A 19,332-nucleotide genomic window follows, 5' to 3' on the forward strand; every position below is an offset into this window, starting at 1 on the left:
TTTTTGTAAAATGATTTCTTTAAAAAAAAAAATGTAGGGTATTTTGACTCGTCTACTTCGAGCCACTTCATTGATGATGTAAACAACTCGATTTTACTACGCATTTATCGAGTAACTTAACATTTCTATTGTTTTTTATACTTTTTGGATTTGCCAATATACTCAATTCTACTGTTTTTAAGCTACTTTTTTTTATTATCACTATGCAACTCAATCTTTCAACTCTACGTCTCAAACACCAATTTACTAATTCTAGCGTATTAGCCTAAACTTTCAATACAATTAAGTGAGGCAAATGTCCCTATTTTGAAGGACGACATGTATAAGTTTAGTTTGCAAAAACATAAACAGTATAACATGTCATGATTTGGCAACTAATGGTCTCGATATTCCTCTGCGATCTAGCAACATTATCTACTCGTGTTTTGCTTGTCTTGAATGTTTCAAAGAGTGAAATTTGTCTCCACAAATCAACAGGAGCTCGTTTCGCATGCTTTATTCCCATTGAGAAATACTCTGATCACGAGTTCATGCAATATAGGATTACTCCAAACTAAGTACATTTAATTTTGGAATTCTTATGATTGAGCCACCGAAGAAAAAGTGTGCATTATACAATATAACTTCCAATTTTGTTAAGTTTTTCTTAACCATGTTTTCGTATCTTCACGATCTCTCTCATTCACAAGTGATATCAGTTCATTAATGTATCTAGGGGCGTTATAAATCTACCGAAAAAATATATATATAATTTTAAGACTTGGGAAAATGAAAATAGAAGTTGGGTGGGTCATATTTGGAAACATCACAAAAGGCTATCCATGAGCTGTTTGATGCTGGGCAAACTGTTGGAGGTTAGCTTTGCAATTCCAACTCTTTCGTTTTCTTTCTACAAAAACTAATATTGTATTTGTTTTACATTTTTATTGGTCCTTTATATATAGTGAAAAAAACTATGGAATATTGGAAAACATAAATAAATAACAAAAATGTAATTATAATATGAATAACACATTTTTTAACGAGTGTACAACGTAGTTTCAACCGACAATGACATTTTAAACCTTAAATAATTTAGGGTCGATTTTAAGTTCATGTAGTTTGACCGATTTGTACATTTTAAATGTGTATACAAGTTCCTTTTAGATTTATGCTTAAACATAAATAGGAGAGATAGTTTCAAATATAGCAATTAAATTTATAATAATTAAGTATATAGCAACATTTTACAAAATTTGTAAATATAGTAAAATATGTCAAAGTTTATCAGTGACAGACTTCTATAATTGATAGATGATGTTGCAAATATTAGTTTATCACTTATAAATCATAAAAGTCTATAAGCTATAAAAATCTATCACCGATAGACTTTGCTATACTTTTACCGTTTTTTTTTTTAAATATTGCTATACTTAATTATTATTCCTAAAATTACTACATATATCTTCTTGATCAATTGAATTTTTAAAAAAAATTAAATATGTCCTTTAAATAAATAAAACAAATATATACAAATGGATACTTTGACTTTTTGTTATATATATATCTCGACAAAGATGAAAGTATCCAATTTTTTTTAAATGGCAATGGGTCCAAATAGAATGATGATTTCATTTCTTTTGTGTTTTATTTATTTAATAGTGTTTCATCTCATAGATGCGAGATCGTGGAATTTTGACAAAATATTAAAAGGGTAGTTATCCACTTAAAAAAACGATAAACTTCAAACACTTTGAAAAAAATTTATGGCTTTGATTTCAAATTGTGTCAGATATATCCACTTTTAAATTTGAGTACGTTGAAACTTTAGTTAGATTCTCTTTTGTATTATCATGGGGATTGAAAAACGATGTAAGCATTGCAAAAGCTTCAATGAAGTACCCCATTGTAATTAAAATTTAATAGAAAATTTGATGTGATCGTAATGAATTTTAATATGGTGAATTTCTATACTGTTTACTGTGATTTGTCTCGAGCTTGGAGTTTTCCACGGAAACTCATGTATTTCCTTCTTTTGGTTGTTTTATTTTAATCTCAAATTATTTCTATTAATCACAGCATTGGTAGGTAAAGACTTGTTCACAATAGGGATTTAGCTCCTCAATCGAGTGTTTTCTCTTTTGTTCATTTGACAAGATTTTATAATCTGTCGTTTTCGTGCTCTTATATGGAAGGGTTTACGATTCCATTTTTTTTTTATGTCCCATCAACTTCCTCTATTTTCAAAGAGAAGATTGTCATTTGGAATAACTCTTCCTCCATAATAGCCATCTATTACTTATGAGCATGATGTTAGAATGTTATTATTGGATATTTATATATATGGTTCTCTTCCAACAGTTTCAATGTTGTCACTAAAGATGTTGTCTCAAAGAATGTTATATATGTAAAATATTCATTTCCTTCTATGATTTAATCTTATTTGTATTCTCTTCAGGTTACTTTTCTCGTTTGATGTTTTTTCGAATTTGGTTGGAGATATTTCCATCTTTTCTCCATGCACTATTCAAGTCCACAACATTTTTTTTTTGCTAGGATTGTTGCAATATATTATTTTACGAGAACTTTTATTGAGAGATAACAAACATTATTTTACTATGCAAATGTTTGAAAAAGAAAGTTTTCAACTTAGCATACAACAATTCATTCTACTGAAGTTCTTTCTTGAAAGTGTCAATAGTGCATAGTCATATTATTTTGTTTTAGGGAGAGCCTGAGGCACATAGTTAGATTGAGAGCATATTCTTATCCGTTACTTAAGAAATTCTTCTCAAGCTTAGGGTCGGGAGCCTAAGCTATTCCAATGAAAAGGAGTTCACTGGAAAGAGCTCAGCAAGATGGAGTCTCACATACTTACAAGGATACTAAATCAACCGTCAAAGATATTAAATACCATAATAAAATAAAGTTGATTTAAATAATAAAAAGACTATGACAACTAAAATGGTTAGTTAAACAAAACATTCTCAAGTGTATATATAGTATTGAATTAGATGGAGGTGCCATTCATTCATAACTTGAAGCAAACTTATGTAGTATATATAGATTATTTTGCATTCTAAAATAATATTGATTACAATCCAACTTAAGTTATATTTTATTTCTATACATCTTTTTTTCAAAATAAAACATAAATTCGAACAAAATTTTCAATAATCTACATTTTTCAAACGTCTAATTTACTCTTCTATTACAACTTTATTATTTGATGTGACGACTTAAAAAAGATTGAAATATATCTTTTTCTTTTTTTAAGAAAAATATTTTTTTGAAAAAAATATATCTTAAATTTGAGAAAACAACAGTAAATAAATAAATAAAGAACAGGTGAGAAGTTTTATATATTATAATAAACTAAAATATTTATAAAATATAATAGAATTTTAGATTTTATTAACGGAAGATTCTAACAATATTTCTATGGATGTGATACTAACATATACTAATAAAAATTGATAGTTATCTCTATTATTGATAAAATCTAAAATTTTATTATATTTTGTAAATATTTTATTAATTTTATCACTTTTACAATTTCTCAAACTTTTTTATTTTCATTCTTATATTTTAGAAAAATGATATTTTTGGATATTAAAAATGATTAAAAGGATGTTTGTAAACTAAAATAGATATTTTAAGATTATTGCATGGAACAAAAATGTGTAGTTTGAAGTGCACAATACCAAATCAAAGAAGTAGAATAGTATTTACCACATAATGTGTTAGTCAATGAACTCAACTTTTATATCAATAATAATAACAACATACCTTTAATCGCTAACACATATTATATGTCAATTGAGATATACTCGTTTTAGCACAATAATACATATTTGATGAAAGACAACAGATTGAAACCCAACGGATGAAATCAACATATTGAAATAATATATGGTACGAATGATAGCTAATATATATTGATACTATAACGTGAAAATGGACTTCCCTAAACAGTAATTGACATGTACTCAATTATTTGAAGTCAATCAGGGTTGATCTTCAATCACTACCGTTATTGTATATAAAAAGTTGTAATCGTCATGTAGAATAATTTTATGAATGGAAATGGACAATTTACAATAGAATTTTTCCAATTCATATTTTTGCAATGAATATTAAAGATAGATGATGAAGACATTGGCCTTCTTTTTGTCATCACAAAAATGGACGAAGTTATATTATCAACACTTCTTAGTAATTTGTTTTTTGTGATTGGAAATTGAACAGTTCTTAAACTTTTAAATCCAAATCTTAAACTAATTTTTGTTTTCTACCTAAAGGCCAAAATTTCAAAATTATGTCCCTATTATCATTGTATACACCTTTCTATGAGCATTACATATTCTTCCCACCCAAAATTCCAAATTCAACATGCTACATATTTTAGTTCAATTCTTCAAGCTTATTATCTACTATTTTTAAAAATTCACATTTTCCTTTCATATTAATTATACGTCTACAAATTATTAAATACAATAAATACTAAACAAAATTAAAATTATGTGGTGAAACTTTATGTCATGAAAAATTATAGTCACATGCACATGTCTTTCAACTAGTAAAGGTAAATGAAGACTAAAGATGTATAAAATTACTCTGATATTGTTATATGTCCTTAGCAATTACATAGGACCGTTGCTTCTTTAGAAATTTAAAACCAAATAAATTGGAAAAGAAAAAAAAAAGTCAAATCACAATAGAGAGTGAAATAGCATAATTATTGGTTAATTGAAAGGCTAGCATATAGGTTTCAACATTTTAATGCTATGTCTAGACATTTCTTCATCACTTGATTTCATGACTATATAGATTGATATTAATATTGTGTGGGCTAAATTGAGCCTTCCTTAGGACTATTCTTTATTTTTCAACTGTTTTGTGGTTGTATGTTTGAAAATACCTTTCCGATTTTAAGGCGCGGTTACAAGAAAATAACAATATATACATATATAAAAAGCTTTTAACTGTAATATGTGTTATGTACTATCAATATTCGAAAATATAACAAATTAATCGATACACTTTGTATTGGTATATCATGGGTATCATATTAGAAATTTAGAGTTATAATACAACTAAAACCAAAACCTAAATTAAAACCATCAACATCATGCTAATTAAATGAGAATAACGTCAAGTCAAAACAAAATAATATTCATTATAAATGTACGAATAATAGATAAGTCATGATTTATCAGTTGTATAGATGATAAATTTTATATAGTATGTTAGTTGATTGATATATTAAATATAAAGTGCATTAGATATACTCGTTAGATTCAAAAATGAATGTAATTTATGGTTTTAAAAGTATATAACCTAGCAAATATATACATCTACATCATCCCTGGATTAAATTTAGAAAATATTCCTCTGAAACTTTGAAAGCCCTTCTAATGAGTATTGCATTTATGGAAACTTGTGGTTTATCACAAAACTTTTTTTTTTTTCCTCTAAATGGATGCTTGTATTTTTGCAAAATGAAAAATTTTATTTATCATGATGACATCGAGAGACTGAGGACATATTTGGTAGGAGATTCATATTCTATTTTATGTTTTTAGATTAATGGTTGACAGATTAAATTATATTTTTGGATGATGTGATTCCAATAATGTAATTTTTTTAAAAAGAAAAACTTTGAATGTTTTCACTTTATCCATATTTTGAATTGAAAATATTAGAACGTAACCTTGACATCAAAAAACTCGTCAAATAATATAAATGTAATTCCAGGTCTCTAGTAACTTTCTTGTCTTTATATGACACATTCCCATACATGACTAAAGACTCCTAAATCTTTAATAGGAATTACAACGGAACTTTCAAAATTATCGTGTGTGTAAAAAATGTAGAACCTAAAAAGGCACATCATATTCAACAAACCAAAATCACACCTACGAACCAGTAAAATAAAACAATGTTTTGATGGTAAACCTACCTCATTGTGATCTCCCCTGGTAATTAACCCACACTCGAAAACAAAAGCAAGAGCAAAATCTTTCTCTCATCCAAACTCTGGTGTATGAATGTTGAACTCAAATATGATTTCAAGTTGGAGCCTGACTAAATTCAAATAACACATGCTCCGTAGATTCAAACTCATCTCACATAAACGGACAAGAAAGGAAAACATGTAACCAATACCAACGCTTAAGACTCTAGCAAGTGAGCAAAAAGTTATAGAACGTTTTCCACACAACAACATGCTTAACCTAATCATAAGGAACATTCTTCCACTAGCCACTCAAATCTACTCATGCACGTAATCGTGTGATCAAGAGGAATCATTAACTTTTAATTGCTCATATTACATATTAAAAAGTCCCTTTTTACAACTCAAGCATATGACCTCAAAGTTAATAACATAAGATAGCTCAACCTTGAAAATATAACAAAATTGAGAGTAGGGAAACTAGATCACCTAAAAGAACAACATGGACTACCTATAATAACTAAAAGTTTTCTTCTTTTTTTTTTAGAAAAAAAGGAATAAAGATTGTTTTTTTAAGCAAAAAGTTTCTTTTTTTTGGTTTGGAGGTGTATGAAATTTACCATTGTTTGTATGGATTTTCTTTTTGTGTGTAATACCGACGTTTAAGTTATCATTTGAAAATTGATGGTAATGTATTATTATTATTTATTATTATTAAGTTTCTTTGACTCTCTGTTTCTGTGTGTAGCATAGTGGCGTGGACCCCATTGCTGGACCTCTGCTTTGCTGGCTTCAAGCTCTCCATTGTTGGTCTTTTATGGGGCTTGTCTGCCTTTCACAGAGGGAGAGAGAAAAAGAAAGACAAAGAAAGAAAGAAATAGGGGTTTTCACTTCTCTTATTCTTCCTTTTTTCAATCGACCCTTTTCTTCTTTTCAATTTTCCACTCTCTCTTCTTCAACATCAACTTCATCATAACATATCTCTTAATCCAAACCAAACCCACTTCTGTTTCATCTCTAATTCTTTCATGGATCCACAGATCTAAGTGCTTTCAGACGACCCACTTTGATCTTTTGTGCAACTTCAGAGATCCCCTTCATCTTGTTTCTCTTCTTCAGCTTTTGCTCATTTATGGGAGCTTCCATTGATGTGTTAACTGCTGTAAGCTCTCTTTTTTGGTTTTTTCTTCATCTGGGTCCACTTTCTTTTCAGTTTTTTCCATATGGGTTTGTTGAATTTGTTGATGAGGATGTTGAATTTTTCAAATTTATCTTCTTTTTCCTTCCTTGGAATCTGTGATGGGTTTAAGTCTTGTGTTTCAATGTGAAGACGTAGACTTCTGTGGATGGATATTAGGCTGACTAAGGAATTGTTGAAGAAAAATCGCCTTTGACCTCTTAATTCTTCCCCCTCCCCCAATCTGACTTTTTCCACTGTTACCGGCCATATTCTACATGAGTTTTGTTTAAACAGGAAACAGAACCGGTTTCAGATTTTCCCAATTGAAATTAACTGTATGCTTTACCTATTTCTCATGGCTCTCTCGTTTTGATTGGCAAAATCCATATTCATCTGTCTATGTTTTTTATTTGATGTTCTTATTCTTATTGGTTGTTTTTGTAGGGTGTATGATTCTGTGATTTTAAACATCAGAACAGCTGAAGAAACTGAATTCATTGAGTTTAAATTGATTTTGTTCCTTGTATTCAGATGCGGATATTTTGGAGGGTTGTTTGGGTGAGATGAGGGATGTTCTCAGAGTTGATGAACTTTCTGAGAGCTTGTTTTCGACCGAGGTCGGATCGACATGTACACAAAGGTTCCGATGCTGGTGGTCGACAGGATGGTCTCCTATGGTACAAAGATAGTGGGCAGCATGCCAATGGTGAGTTTTCAATGGCTGTAGTTCAGGCTAACAATTTACTTGAGGATCAAAGCCAGATGGAGTCAGGCAATTTGAGCTTGCACGAGGCCGGGCCGTATGGTACTTTTGTTGGTGTGTATGATGGGCATGGAGGGCCCGAGACATCTCGTTATGTAAATGATCACCTTTTCCAGCATCTTAAAAGTAAGGAACTGAAAACTTTGATCTCCCATATCCTGTTTGTTCAATTATTTATTTCCCATATGCTTGATTACTTAACAAGTTGATTGGAGTTGGTTTGCAAGTGGATTATGCATCTAGAAAGGGATGAAAGGTGAAATTCAGATTCAATACAGTTGGATTTTAGTTTGAAAAACTGAAGAATATTATGCTCGTACTTCATAGTGCTTTCACTTGTTTATAGTTTTCTAAAAAGCAGATTCCCATCTCTTATAAGTTGGATTTGTTTCATAATTCAAGTTTGCTTTTAATCGTTCATAAAACTTGGGTTCTAGAGTGCTCATGATTTGTTTCCTAAATTTTAGGGTTTACTTCAGAGCAACAATCCATGTCAGTGGATGTCATACGGAAGGCATTTCAAGCTACTGAAGAGGGGGTCATTGCTCAAGTTTCAAAACAATGGTCAATGAGGCCACAAATTGCAGCTGTTGGATCTTGCTGCCTTGTTGGTGTAATTTGTGCTGGAACCCTTTACATTGCCAACCTTGGCGATTCACGAGCTGTTTTAGGGAGAGTTGTAAAGGCGACAGGGGAAGTTTTGTCCGTTCAGTTGTCAGCTGAGCATAATGCTTCTATAGAGTCTGTGAGGCAGGAGCTCCGTGCCCTGCATCCTGATGATCCACATATTGTAGTCTTGAAGCATAATGTATGGCGCGTTAAGGGCCTTATACAGGTAAGTTATTTGATGCATTAATATTGAAAATGCACATTCTTTGTCTTTTGATGTGGCTGAAATATGTTTTTAACCGTGTTAAGCGCATTTTCTTTCTCAGGTTTCTCGATCTATTGGCGATGTCTATTTAAAGAGAGCTGAGTTTAACCGAGAGCCTCTTTATGCTAAGTTTCGCCTTCGTGAACCTATCAAAAAGCCCATACTGAGCGCCGAACCATCTATTTCAGTGCTCCAATTGCAGCCACAGGATCAATTTATTATATTTGCTTCAGATGGGCTCTGGGAACACCTTAGCAATCAGGAAGCTGTTGATATTGTCCAAAACCATCCACGTAATGTAAGATTTTTCTACCAGCTAAAATTAGAGAATAAGATGCTATCACTTTCTTGAATGATCAACTAGTTTTATTTGGAAAAGAAAATGGACAAAAGAAATTTGGCCACCTGATACTTCCTATATTTTCTACATTGTGCATGTGGTTGTGTTTTGAATGGGCTATGTTTTGTATTGTGCTGGTGATAGTGTCAGAGTGGGAGAGCCCACCCTCTCGAATTGTTCTGAACTTTGTATTTTGTGATCTTGTCAATATATTGTGACTCTCGGCAGGGTCCTTGCAACATGTTCATGTTTTTGGTTACTACTCAAACACAATCTTAGCAACCTTAAGCAGCTTAGATCGATGATCTAAATTTGTTCTTCATTATCCTCTCTCGTGTTTTGGAAAATGTAGTATAGCCTTCTCGAAACCAGATTTTACATCTTGTTCTAGTTGATTGAAAAATAGATTCAGCATGTTTTCTGTTCATTAAGAGCAACCTGCCACAATGGTTCTAGATTCTTTTGCGTTTTCCTTTTTGTGTTGGCTTATATGATGCTTATATTTCGTTTTATTTAAAGTTTTTTAAATCAATATTTTTCCTAAAGAGAGAGGTCGTCAAACGTCTTGTTTTCATACATAGTGTTAGGAAAGGAGAGATGATAAAGAAACTCAAACTTTCATTTGAATAATCTCTCATTGCAGGGAAGTGCAAGGAGGCTGGTGAAAGCAGCACTACAAGAGGCAGCAAAGAAGAGAGAAATGAGATACTCAGATTTGAAGAAGATTGACCGGGGGGTACGGCGACATTTCCACGATGACATCACAGTGATTGTTGTTTTTCTCGACTCAAACCTTGTGAGCCGAGCTAGCTCTACAAAATGTGCAAGCCTATCAGTGCGAGGGGGTGGAGTTAACTTACGTCCAAACTCATTGGCCCCCTGCACCACACCATCAGACACTGGCATGGCCTGATTTGGCTATATCATCTCATGTTTGTTTGTCTGTTGTATTGTTCTCATATGTGAATACAAGGTAGCTTCCAACAGAGATAAAATGGAGCCAGGCATCAATCCTTTTACTATACTTTGTAACTCTTAACTCAAAAAGAAGAAAAAAGAAAGAAAGAAAGAAAGAAAGAAAGAAAGAAAGAAAGAAAGAAGCTTCAGCTTTCTGTCCAAACCAAAGCAACTGAAGTAGACAGCTTCAAGTTGCCTGTAATTGTAGCTAATTCCTTGGCATATTTCACATCCTTCCCATTATTATTTTTTTTTATCTTTTACCCATTTTGCTCACTACTTAGCTCTTGTAAATTGTATGTATGATGACTATGGAAATTCAGTTTTGCTTGTTTTGATCTGTGTCAATTCATGCTGAACTGCCTAATGTGTTATTACATCTTTGCTTATTTATGAAGCCACTTGAATGATTGATTGTTATTTTCCTCCATTCTCTCCCTTCTAATTTCCGGTAGATGCTGAAACTCATCGGATGAATACAGATACCATCTTCATACACAACACTCATGAATGCGTCGAATACCTGTCAAATACGTCTTTCAAAGGTTTATTCCATATTCTCCTATCTTTGCAGTTTAGGCATGAGTAACAGAAGGATTTCATGAAAGAATGAAGAATCAATAGGGCATGGGATATGGATTAGATGAGGAATGGAGAAAAGAAGAAATAGGAATATGTAGGAATATAGTATGGTTATGGAATATAGGGCGGGGGAAGCTTTAATCTGAGTTTGTCAGATTGGTCAGTAAGAGCATAAAACACAATAATCCAGACAGAAAAATTGAAGGTCCCTATGTAAGAAAGTATAGTGAATGGTTGTCTTCTTATAATTGTCATTTCTATTTACACCCCCAAGTAAAATGGCACATTTCTCACTGCCCCCACCCCACCCCACCCACTGCACTCAGTCACAACCCTCTATCCCTCTAAAGTTAAGATGGGATAGATTTGTGTGCTCTTTTTCTTCAGTAGTTCATTTTGGATTGGGTGGAATCAACCTACAAACTTATGTTCAATAAATTGTATTTGGTGGAGGTAAGTTCAAACAAAAGAGGTCTCTCACATTTTATTTTGTTCCACTTTGTTTCTTCAGACTTTTTAAAACCTCTGATTTAGTTTTTTAACTTCAAAAAAAAGTTACTTTTTATGATTTTTGGTTCACTTGTTAATGTATTAGAAATTTTGTTAACTTGTTCTACAAATCTTTAACGGCAACGCAAAAACTTAATCAACATACTTAAATCTAAAGTCTAATCATCCAAATATAGAAGTCACATTATGAAATCCTAACAACAATGACCAAAGTGTTATTTTTTTTCAAAAGTTCAAGGCAAAACACAAACGTTTTAAAAGTTTATGAACTAAAATGAACAAGACACCAAATGTATATACCAAAATAGGATTTAATATACATAGAGGGGAGGTTACTCTTTTAATCAATTTGAGAATTTCATCCTTTTGTCTTTTGAAATTTTAATTAAGCAATTGCATTAAAAAAATATTGAAATTTGTTAACAGAAAAGTTTGTCTTCAACTGTTGTTTTATTTTAGAAGTGTGAGTACAGTGACTAACATGAGAATAGTTGTAATTTGCACATGCTTCTCTTTGGATTTAAGGTTTAAATTCTCATTCTTCACATATGTTAGATTCTTCTTTTTAATATATACACACACACAATGTTTGGTCTTTAATCTTTTGAATTCCCAAGTTCATTGGTAATGCATTAGAAAATTTCAATTAAGGCTTCACATTAAAAAAAAGATGTTGAATTTGTTGACAAGTTTGTCTTCAATTGTTGTTCTATTAGCATATTTAGGCATGTGAGTATGGCATATTCAGACCATTGATGTTCCTCATTCTCCAATAATATATGTTTTTATTCACGGAAAAAACAAAATGCATGAATTTGTATGTCTATCGTTTGTTTCTTGAAACATAAAAAGCTCAGCTTACTATTAATAAAATTTAAATGGGTAAGAGGTCGTGAGTTTAATTTACGGTGGTCGTCTATCTAAGATTTAATAGTATATGAGTTTCCTTAACATAAATGTTGTAAGGTTAGTAGATTGTTTTATGAGATTAGTTGAGATATAGATAAATTAGCTGAGTCATTCATAGATACAAAATTTTTTGACTTGTCAATTAAGAAAATTCATTTATTTTGAATAACACATTCACGTGTTTAAATATGTTTTTAGAAAATAGAATAATTTTAAACCGAACAACTTTTAAATTTTAATGAACAATTTTCAAAATATTTTTCTATTAAATGACGTGATAAACTATAATACCTTGTGGGCAAATTTGTAAATAAGAAAAAAAAACCCAAGACATTTAGTCACTTTTTAAACCCTAACAAAATTGTATTTTACTCGTTTTTTTAGGCTTTAGACAAATTATTGGAAGCTATGTGATAGGAGCTTAGGGATTAAGTAAATAGACTTGAGGGAACAAAGAACTAAAAGTAGAGATCCTTATCAAGTTTTTGTCTAATTAATTGTTTATGAACTTTTCTTTATAATATTGATTAATGGCAGAGACTATGAGAATTAAAAGTATTAAATAAACTATATATCTAGATTTTTTTAGTAAAAAAAAGTCAAAACAAACTAAATTAAAAATTAATAAGTAGGTTAAACAACAACTATCGGCACTTGTGATAAGTGATCTTCAATTCAAACTTTTGAGTGTTTCAAACGGTGAGTGCAAATCACAAGATATGCCTTATTTGGTCCACTAACATTGTGAAGGTTATGTTGCGCCTCATGAGCATTAGACTAAGGGGTGGTTGAGTTACTCAAGCGAACTACTCAACCTTACTACAACATAAAAGGAAGAATGTTGTGAAGACAACCTTATTATATACACATTTGATTAGATGGGAGGATCAACCGATTAGGTTTTCATGAGCGTTGGTAAAGCATGGAGTGCCTATCAAAAAGGAACTTTTGCATATCCAGAGTGATCCCCACCATTTACAATTCATATCTTCGCGCAATGAAACATGTAACCTACTTGTTGTCTCATTTAATTACATTTGTTTCTAATCCACGATCTAGTTGAACTCATCATTAAGACAACCGGTTGATATAGCCAACAAGAAAATGACACTATTGACAAAGACCATATAGCGAAACACCACAAGCATGAAGCGTGGTAGGCATGTGTCGAGGGAGCATAGCATAGGTGGGAAATGGAGCATGGACAGTGGAAGAGGGGAAGCCAAGTGATTTTGATGGAAACATAAGACTTTTTCCTATTAAAAAAGGCCCTATGGAATAATGGATAGTGAGTCAATTCTTGGAAAACTATAGAGGAAGCCTATAGACAAAATCTAAGAAAGTCTACCCATGAATAAATCTCGAGTCGATAGTAGAACAAACAACGTTGCCTACACGCAAAGTTAACTTCTAATATCAAGTGGTCTCAATTCACCACATGAGTTACTCATGTGATACACACCGTTCAATTAAACCTTTGATCTATTAAAAGTTAATCAATTTAAATTCAAATGGACTATTAGAATTGCATACTAACTATCTTTAAAAGAAATCTTAATTGAAAGTTCAAATTGGTTCGTTCACTTATAAAAGTTTAAGGGTTTAATTGATAAAATTACAAGTCGCACACATTATTTGTCCAAATAAAAGCTAACAGAGAACAGAGAGTATAAATTGATCTATTTTTGAAATATTAGAGTTTAAATCGTTAAAATTATTAGTTTAATTTTTATAGTCATCTACCAATAAAATTTTGCAGTTTAAATTAATTAAACAGATATTTTTCCTCAATATTATTAACATTGTTGCTTTTTCATACTTGTTTTCTTTTGTGCCAAATGACATACCTTGTTTAGTACCCAACCATAAGAGATTAGTACCTAATTTAGGTGAAATGGAGAGAGATATTCACAATTTCCAAAAAGACAATAGACATACACAATTAAGACAAAATTGAGAGGAATTTTAAAACAATCACTCAAAACTAGTTTAGTATTTGAATACATGTTTGCATCACAAAATTCTATTGTGAACAATTAGAAACATAGAATGGTAAAATAAAAAGAGAAAAATAGAAAGAAAAGTAGAGCATTCTCCAGGAAGGAGGCAAGTGATTGTGTGTTAAGCTAGAAAGAAAGTGACAGTTGTGATTTTGTGGATTCTCCAAACACAAAACCAAAACCCTAAGCCTAAGCTTGTTATGTTATGTAGTGTTTTAGTTGATAAAAAAAGACAACAACTATACCTTTTTTTATTTAATCTCAACATTCCAAACACTACAAAAAAACAACATTACCACCACATACAAAACAACAAAAATCTCCTACTCCATCTCTCTGTGTTTTTGGTCACTTTTTACTAAGTTTGACTCATCTTTTTATAGAGAAAGAGAGAGAATGAAACAGTTTCAACCCATTAATCAATGCTAAGATATTGGCAAATAAAGTAAAAACAAAAAAGAAATTCTAATATGTAAAGTAAAAACCAGTTAAACCAAGTTCTGAATTTTTTTCCTATTTCAAACTGTTTAACATTAACACGCCAATTAATGGAGTACAAATTTTTGCAGAACAGACCTCACTCTCTCTCTCTCTCTCTCTCTCTTTCTCGAGCCCCTACCTTCTTCCTTGCCTATGCTTCTCTCTCTCTCTCTCTCTCTTTCTCTCCATCAGCTTTGTTCTTCATTTCTTAGCCCAATATCACAAGGGTTTTCTTGTAACTCCCTCGAGTTTCTAAAAAACTTCTAAAGAAGAGTTTTTGTTTTTCTTTGATAAACAGGGGTTTTTGGCTGGAGAGGATTGTTATTACCTCCTTCAATCAGGGACCTTCTTGAAAGTTATTTGTTTTAAGCAATCCCACCATTTTACTTGCAAGAAGATGAAATGGGTCGGTGGTATTTTTCTCAAAAGGCTGCATTTTTACACTTTATTTTTCTGAACCCAAGTGAAAAACAAACGAAAATCCTTCTCTTTTAACAGCAAAAACTCACCTTCCTTTTTATCAGTAAAGAATAATACAAGAAGGGGGAAAAAAATAAACTATCTTTTTCAATTTCAGGCATTTGATTAAAGGAAGAAGAAAAAGAAAAGAAGAAGAAGAGGAAGAAGAAGAAGAAGAAGAAAAAAGAAGAAAAAGAAGAAGAAGCTGCTTTAGCTTTGGCCAACAAAGAAAAAAATGGGTTGTGTTGCCTCAAAGTTAGAGGAGGAAGAAGAAGTAGTTTCCATTTGTAGAGAAAGAAAACGCCATTTAAAGTTAGCTGTTGAGAGAAGGTATGCTCTTGCAGAAGCACATTGTAAATATTGTCAAGCTTTATATGCTGTTTCAGCTGCCATTAAACTCTTTGTAGCTCGCCATTCATCTCCTTCTCCTTTCCTCATTACATTCCCTCCTCCCTCTCCTCCTTCTGAAAAAGTTATAACCAATCCAATGTTTCTTCAGCAAATGCCTTCTGATTCCACTCATGAAACCATAGCCACCTGCCCTTCTTGTATTTCTTCTTCTTCAACCTCTTCACAATCCTCCATTGAAGAAAGAGAAGAAGAATCAGTAGAAGAGGAGAGGATCGAACAAGTTCCTCCTTATTTCTACATGCAAATGCCACCCCCAATGCCATCCCCTCAAAGGGAGTTTGGATGGGATTTCTTCAATCCATTTGAGTCAATGAGGACTGATGTCGTCGGCGAATATCGCGAGGATGAGCTCAGGATGGTGAGGGAGGAAGAAGGAATTCCAGAGTTGGAAGAAGCCGAGGTAGAGAAAGAAGATGGAAACCAGAGAGTTGTGGCTGTTGCTGAGGAGGAAAATGTTGGAGCTTTTAGAGAGCAGAGGAATGGAGTTGAAGTGATTAAAGTTGGAGACAAGGAAGATGAGGGTCAATTTAAGCAGAAAGGGCTAACAGTCATTGATACACCAGTTGAAGGAAGGGAGCTTTTGGAAGCATTACAAGACGTTGAGGATTATTTTATCAGGGCTTATGATTCTGGAGTTGATATTTCTAGGATGTTAGAGGCTAACAAAATTCAACTTCAATCTGGTTTAGAAGAAATTAAAGGTGGGCCATTCATATATCTTCATTTGCTTCATTCATTAAGCTCTCAAGTTTGTTCTACTAGACATGCATGGGTTGTTTAAATTTATGAGAACTTTGTTTCCTTGTAGACTACAGAATTTGGTTTTTGTATCTAATAATGTGAATTGTTCAAGCTTTATGATGAATGTTCATTACATTTTTAGTTATCTGAAATTTGGTTTAAGTTCATTGGATATGAGGGCTATGCTCTATAGCTATGTGATTAGTAGCAAATACAGACTTTCATGGCTTAAAGTTAATGATACTCCTCTTGTTATTGAAGTAAATTAGTTCATTTTACTGCAGAAAACTCGACGAAACTCATCCAAGCGATTACCTGGCACCGTTCTGTTTCGGGCAAGCCTTCATCATGTAAAAGTCTAGTAGCATCGAGTTCAAAAGGTTCTCCAGCATGGACAGAGTTTAAGAATGAGCTGTTTGATGATTACGATGTAATGGACTCAGGAAGTCATTCTTCGACTCTTGGACGATTATATGCTTGGGAGAAGAAGCTCTACGAAGAGGTCAAGGTGAAGATCCTCAAGCTGTTTCTTTTCTTGAAAGATTACCATAATGCAGGGAAGAACATCATAGTATGAGAGGGCAACATTATTAAACATGTTACAGTTAGGATAGAAAATAAGAACACATCATTTTCTACTTTATATCTTATTGAGACTCTTGTTAGTCCATCCAGATTTGAAAATCATGTAGATTGTCATATAGGATAGAAAATAAAAACACACTCACATGGCTATTACCTTGCAATAACATTTTCTTACGGCTGATATTTAATTTTGATCTTAGCTTTCTTTATCCTAAACCTTATTGTTTTGAGTTATTTATAACATTTCAAAATCTTAAGCCACTTCAACTACTCGAGAACGGTTAACAGGATCTGATTAGTTGTTCTCGTGCTGTTGCTGCAACTCGTTACATTTTTTAGCTAATTGAAAAGAATAAAACTTTGATCTTTCTTGACTTGATAGCTTGGTACTTCATTATAGATTTCTCTAATTGAATTTAAAATGTTGCCCGGGAGATTATTAGACCGAATTTTACATTGTTTTGCATTTAGGAAGGTAAATTGTCGACATACAACTTTGTGATTCTTCCTAATGTGCTGTGATTGTTATTCTTATTGTTATACCTAGGCTGGGGACAGCATGCGCAAACTGTATGAGAAAAGGTGCTCGCGACTAAGGAACCAAGACGTTAAAGGGGATAATGGAGTTAGTACCGATAAAACTCGAGTTGCAGTAAAGGATTTATATGCCAGGATCTTGGTTGCCATACGGAGTGCAGAATCGATCTCGACAAGAATTGAGAAACTAAGAGACGACGAGCTACAACCTCAGATTATTGAGCTATTAAAAGGGTAAAAGTGGAAGATGCCTGTATTTCTGATGAAAATAATCTAGGTAATGTTGTGAGTTTGTCACTTAGATTTTCTTCCCGAACCGTTTTGCAGCTTAACAAGATCATGGAAAATCATGTTGGAAGTTCATGAAACCCAGAAAAAGATAATTCTTGAAGTGAAGACTTATTCCTGTCATTCCTATCTGAAGTTCTGTAACGAATCTCATCGTCTTGCAACTCTTCAGCTTGGGGCTGAGCTCCAAAACTGGCGTTCGTGTTTTTCAAAATATGTTGAATCACAAAAGGCTTACGTTGAAGCTCTCCATGGATGGCTGACCAAGTTCGTAGTGCCTGAGGTTGAGTTCTACTCTCGGGGTCGAGCATCAGCTGTGCCGTATGGGCTGCACGGACCTCCATTGCTTTCAATCTGCCACAATTGGCTATCTTCCATGGAAAAGTTACCTGATAAACCAGTTGCCTTTGCATTGAAAAGTTTTGCAAAAGATATGAAAGCTCTATCAGATATACAGATGGAGGAGCAACACCAAAAGAGAAGAGTCGAAAGTCTCGGAAAGGAACTTGACCGAAGGATCTTGTCATTACAGAAAACAGAGAACAAGTTCTTTGAGTTCAACTTTACCGAGACGAAATCAGAGTTGGAAGTGGAAAATCAGAACGAGTACTTAACCGAAAAGAAAGATCAGCTGGACTTGTTCAAAAAGAAGCTTGATTTGGAGAAGGAAAAACACAACAACTGCATTCAAGAAGCTCAAAGGATTACATTAAATGGAATCCAAACAGGGTTTTCTACAGTTTTTGAATCGTTATCCGAGTTCTCCAAGGCGTCCCAAAAAATGTACGACCACCTTGTGAATTACAGTGAGAATGCCAATAAATCTGAAAACATAAACTATATTGAGGGCTCCTCACAAACTGAAGAAAATGTTGGCAGATAATGAAGGACAATACCAAAAAAGTGGTCGGTTTACTCAGAGTTCTGTAAATTATAATTTGTCGAAGCAGCTCGCTGAGACATTGCAATTTGTATTTTTATTCTAGCATCTCCTCTTAGAAATTTGTTAAGATTTTTGTTACATGCTTTCATTGCCCACAATTTTGTTGCAGATGTCAATTTATTGGCTTTTTTTCTACATATTATTGGGAAGAAACCAAAGAAATGTAGATTTGGAGATTTTAAGTGGGCAATTATTGTAAGTAGCTTCAATGTACCTGAAAAACAAAGAAGCTTGAGACCTAAATTTAATGGTTGAACAGCTCCATTTTAACCTTTTCAGTTTCCCACAAACCAATTGGCCTTCTCACTCCCTCTGGAGAAATTTAGAATGCAAATCTCACAGCAGTGAGTTGTTTGATCTGTGATGTTTGCTTGCAGTTCTGAAACTCGAGGCACCATCAATGGCAGTTGCAAAGCTTTGTCTTCATGTATGCGGTTTGATTCCATTATTGTGGTGGGGCACGTGAAAACAGAGTCTGAAACTAGCAAAAAAACAAAAGATATTCACGTGGTTGTTAAAAGCTCTTAAAATTTCTCTTTTCCTGTATACTTTTTGTAGACTTCTTTCATCATAATATCCCCTCTATGTAATGCAAGCTGAAAAATGGCTCAAGTATCTCGAGAATGCCCTGCAAGCCAATGGTCGCCACCTGATACTTGTCTTCCAACAAAGGATTATATGAAGGCATTTGGAAGGTGGACCATTCTTACCACAAAATATCTGGTCTAAAACTGTTCGAACCAATATCCCATGAGATTGCAATTGAAGAACAGCCTGGAGGAAATGAACGAATTTCATGATCTTCTGTCATGCTTCTTCATTTTTTTTTTCTTTCCTG

General features: G+C 32.8%; 2 protein-coding genes across 4 annotated transcripts; both read left to right on the plus strand.

Annotated features, from left to right (window-relative positions):
* Positions 1-6,772: 6,772 nt before the first annotated feature.
* LOC101221640 (probable protein phosphatase 2C 60) lies at positions 6,773-10,469 on the plus strand. 3 transcript variants are annotated; one of them, XM_011651001.2, is made up of 5 exons: positions 6,773-7,097; positions 7,560-8,004; positions 8,346-8,713; positions 8,814-9,050; positions 9,736-10,469. In XM_011651001.2, the coding sequence occupies exons 2-5, from the start codon at positions 7,686-7,688 to the stop codon at positions 10,003-10,005; spliced, it is 1,194 nt and encodes a 397-aa protein (XP_011649303.1). In that variant the 5' UTR covers positions 6,773-7,097; positions 7,560-7,685; the 3' UTR covers positions 10,006-10,469. The 3 variants fall into 3 exon arrangements, with proteins under 3 accessions (XP_011649303.1, XP_004147052.1, XP_031736974.1); XM_004147004.3 differs by having other exon boundaries at positions 6,782-7,097; positions 7,647-8,004; XM_031881114.1 differs by lacking the exon at positions 6,773-7,097 and adding an exon at positions 7,432-7,450 and having other exon boundaries at positions 7,647-8,004.
* A 4,118-nt stretch (positions 10,470-14,587) lies between these two features.
* LOC101207270 (protein ALTERED PHOSPHATE STARVATION RESPONSE 1) lies at positions 14,588-18,779 on the plus strand. The gene is made up of 5 exons (XM_011651003.2): positions 14,588-14,936; positions 15,108-16,101; positions 16,426-16,649; positions 17,274-17,497; positions 17,591-18,779. Exons 2-5 carry the CDS (start codon positions 15,225-15,227, stop codon positions 18,432-18,434), a joined length of 2,169 nt encoding a protein of 722 aa, XP_011649305.1. The 5' UTR covers positions 14,588-14,936; positions 15,108-15,224; the 3' UTR covers positions 18,435-18,779.
* The last annotated feature ends 553 nt before the right edge of the window (positions 18,780-19,332 follow it).

Source organism: Cucumis sativus, chromosome 2, assembly GCF_000004075.3.
Source record: "Cucumis sativus cultivar 9930 chromosome 2, Cucumber_9930_V3, whole genome shotgun sequence".
Taxonomy (NCBI): Eukaryota; Viridiplantae; Streptophyta; class Magnoliopsida; order Cucurbitales; family Cucurbitaceae; genus Cucumis; species Cucumis sativus.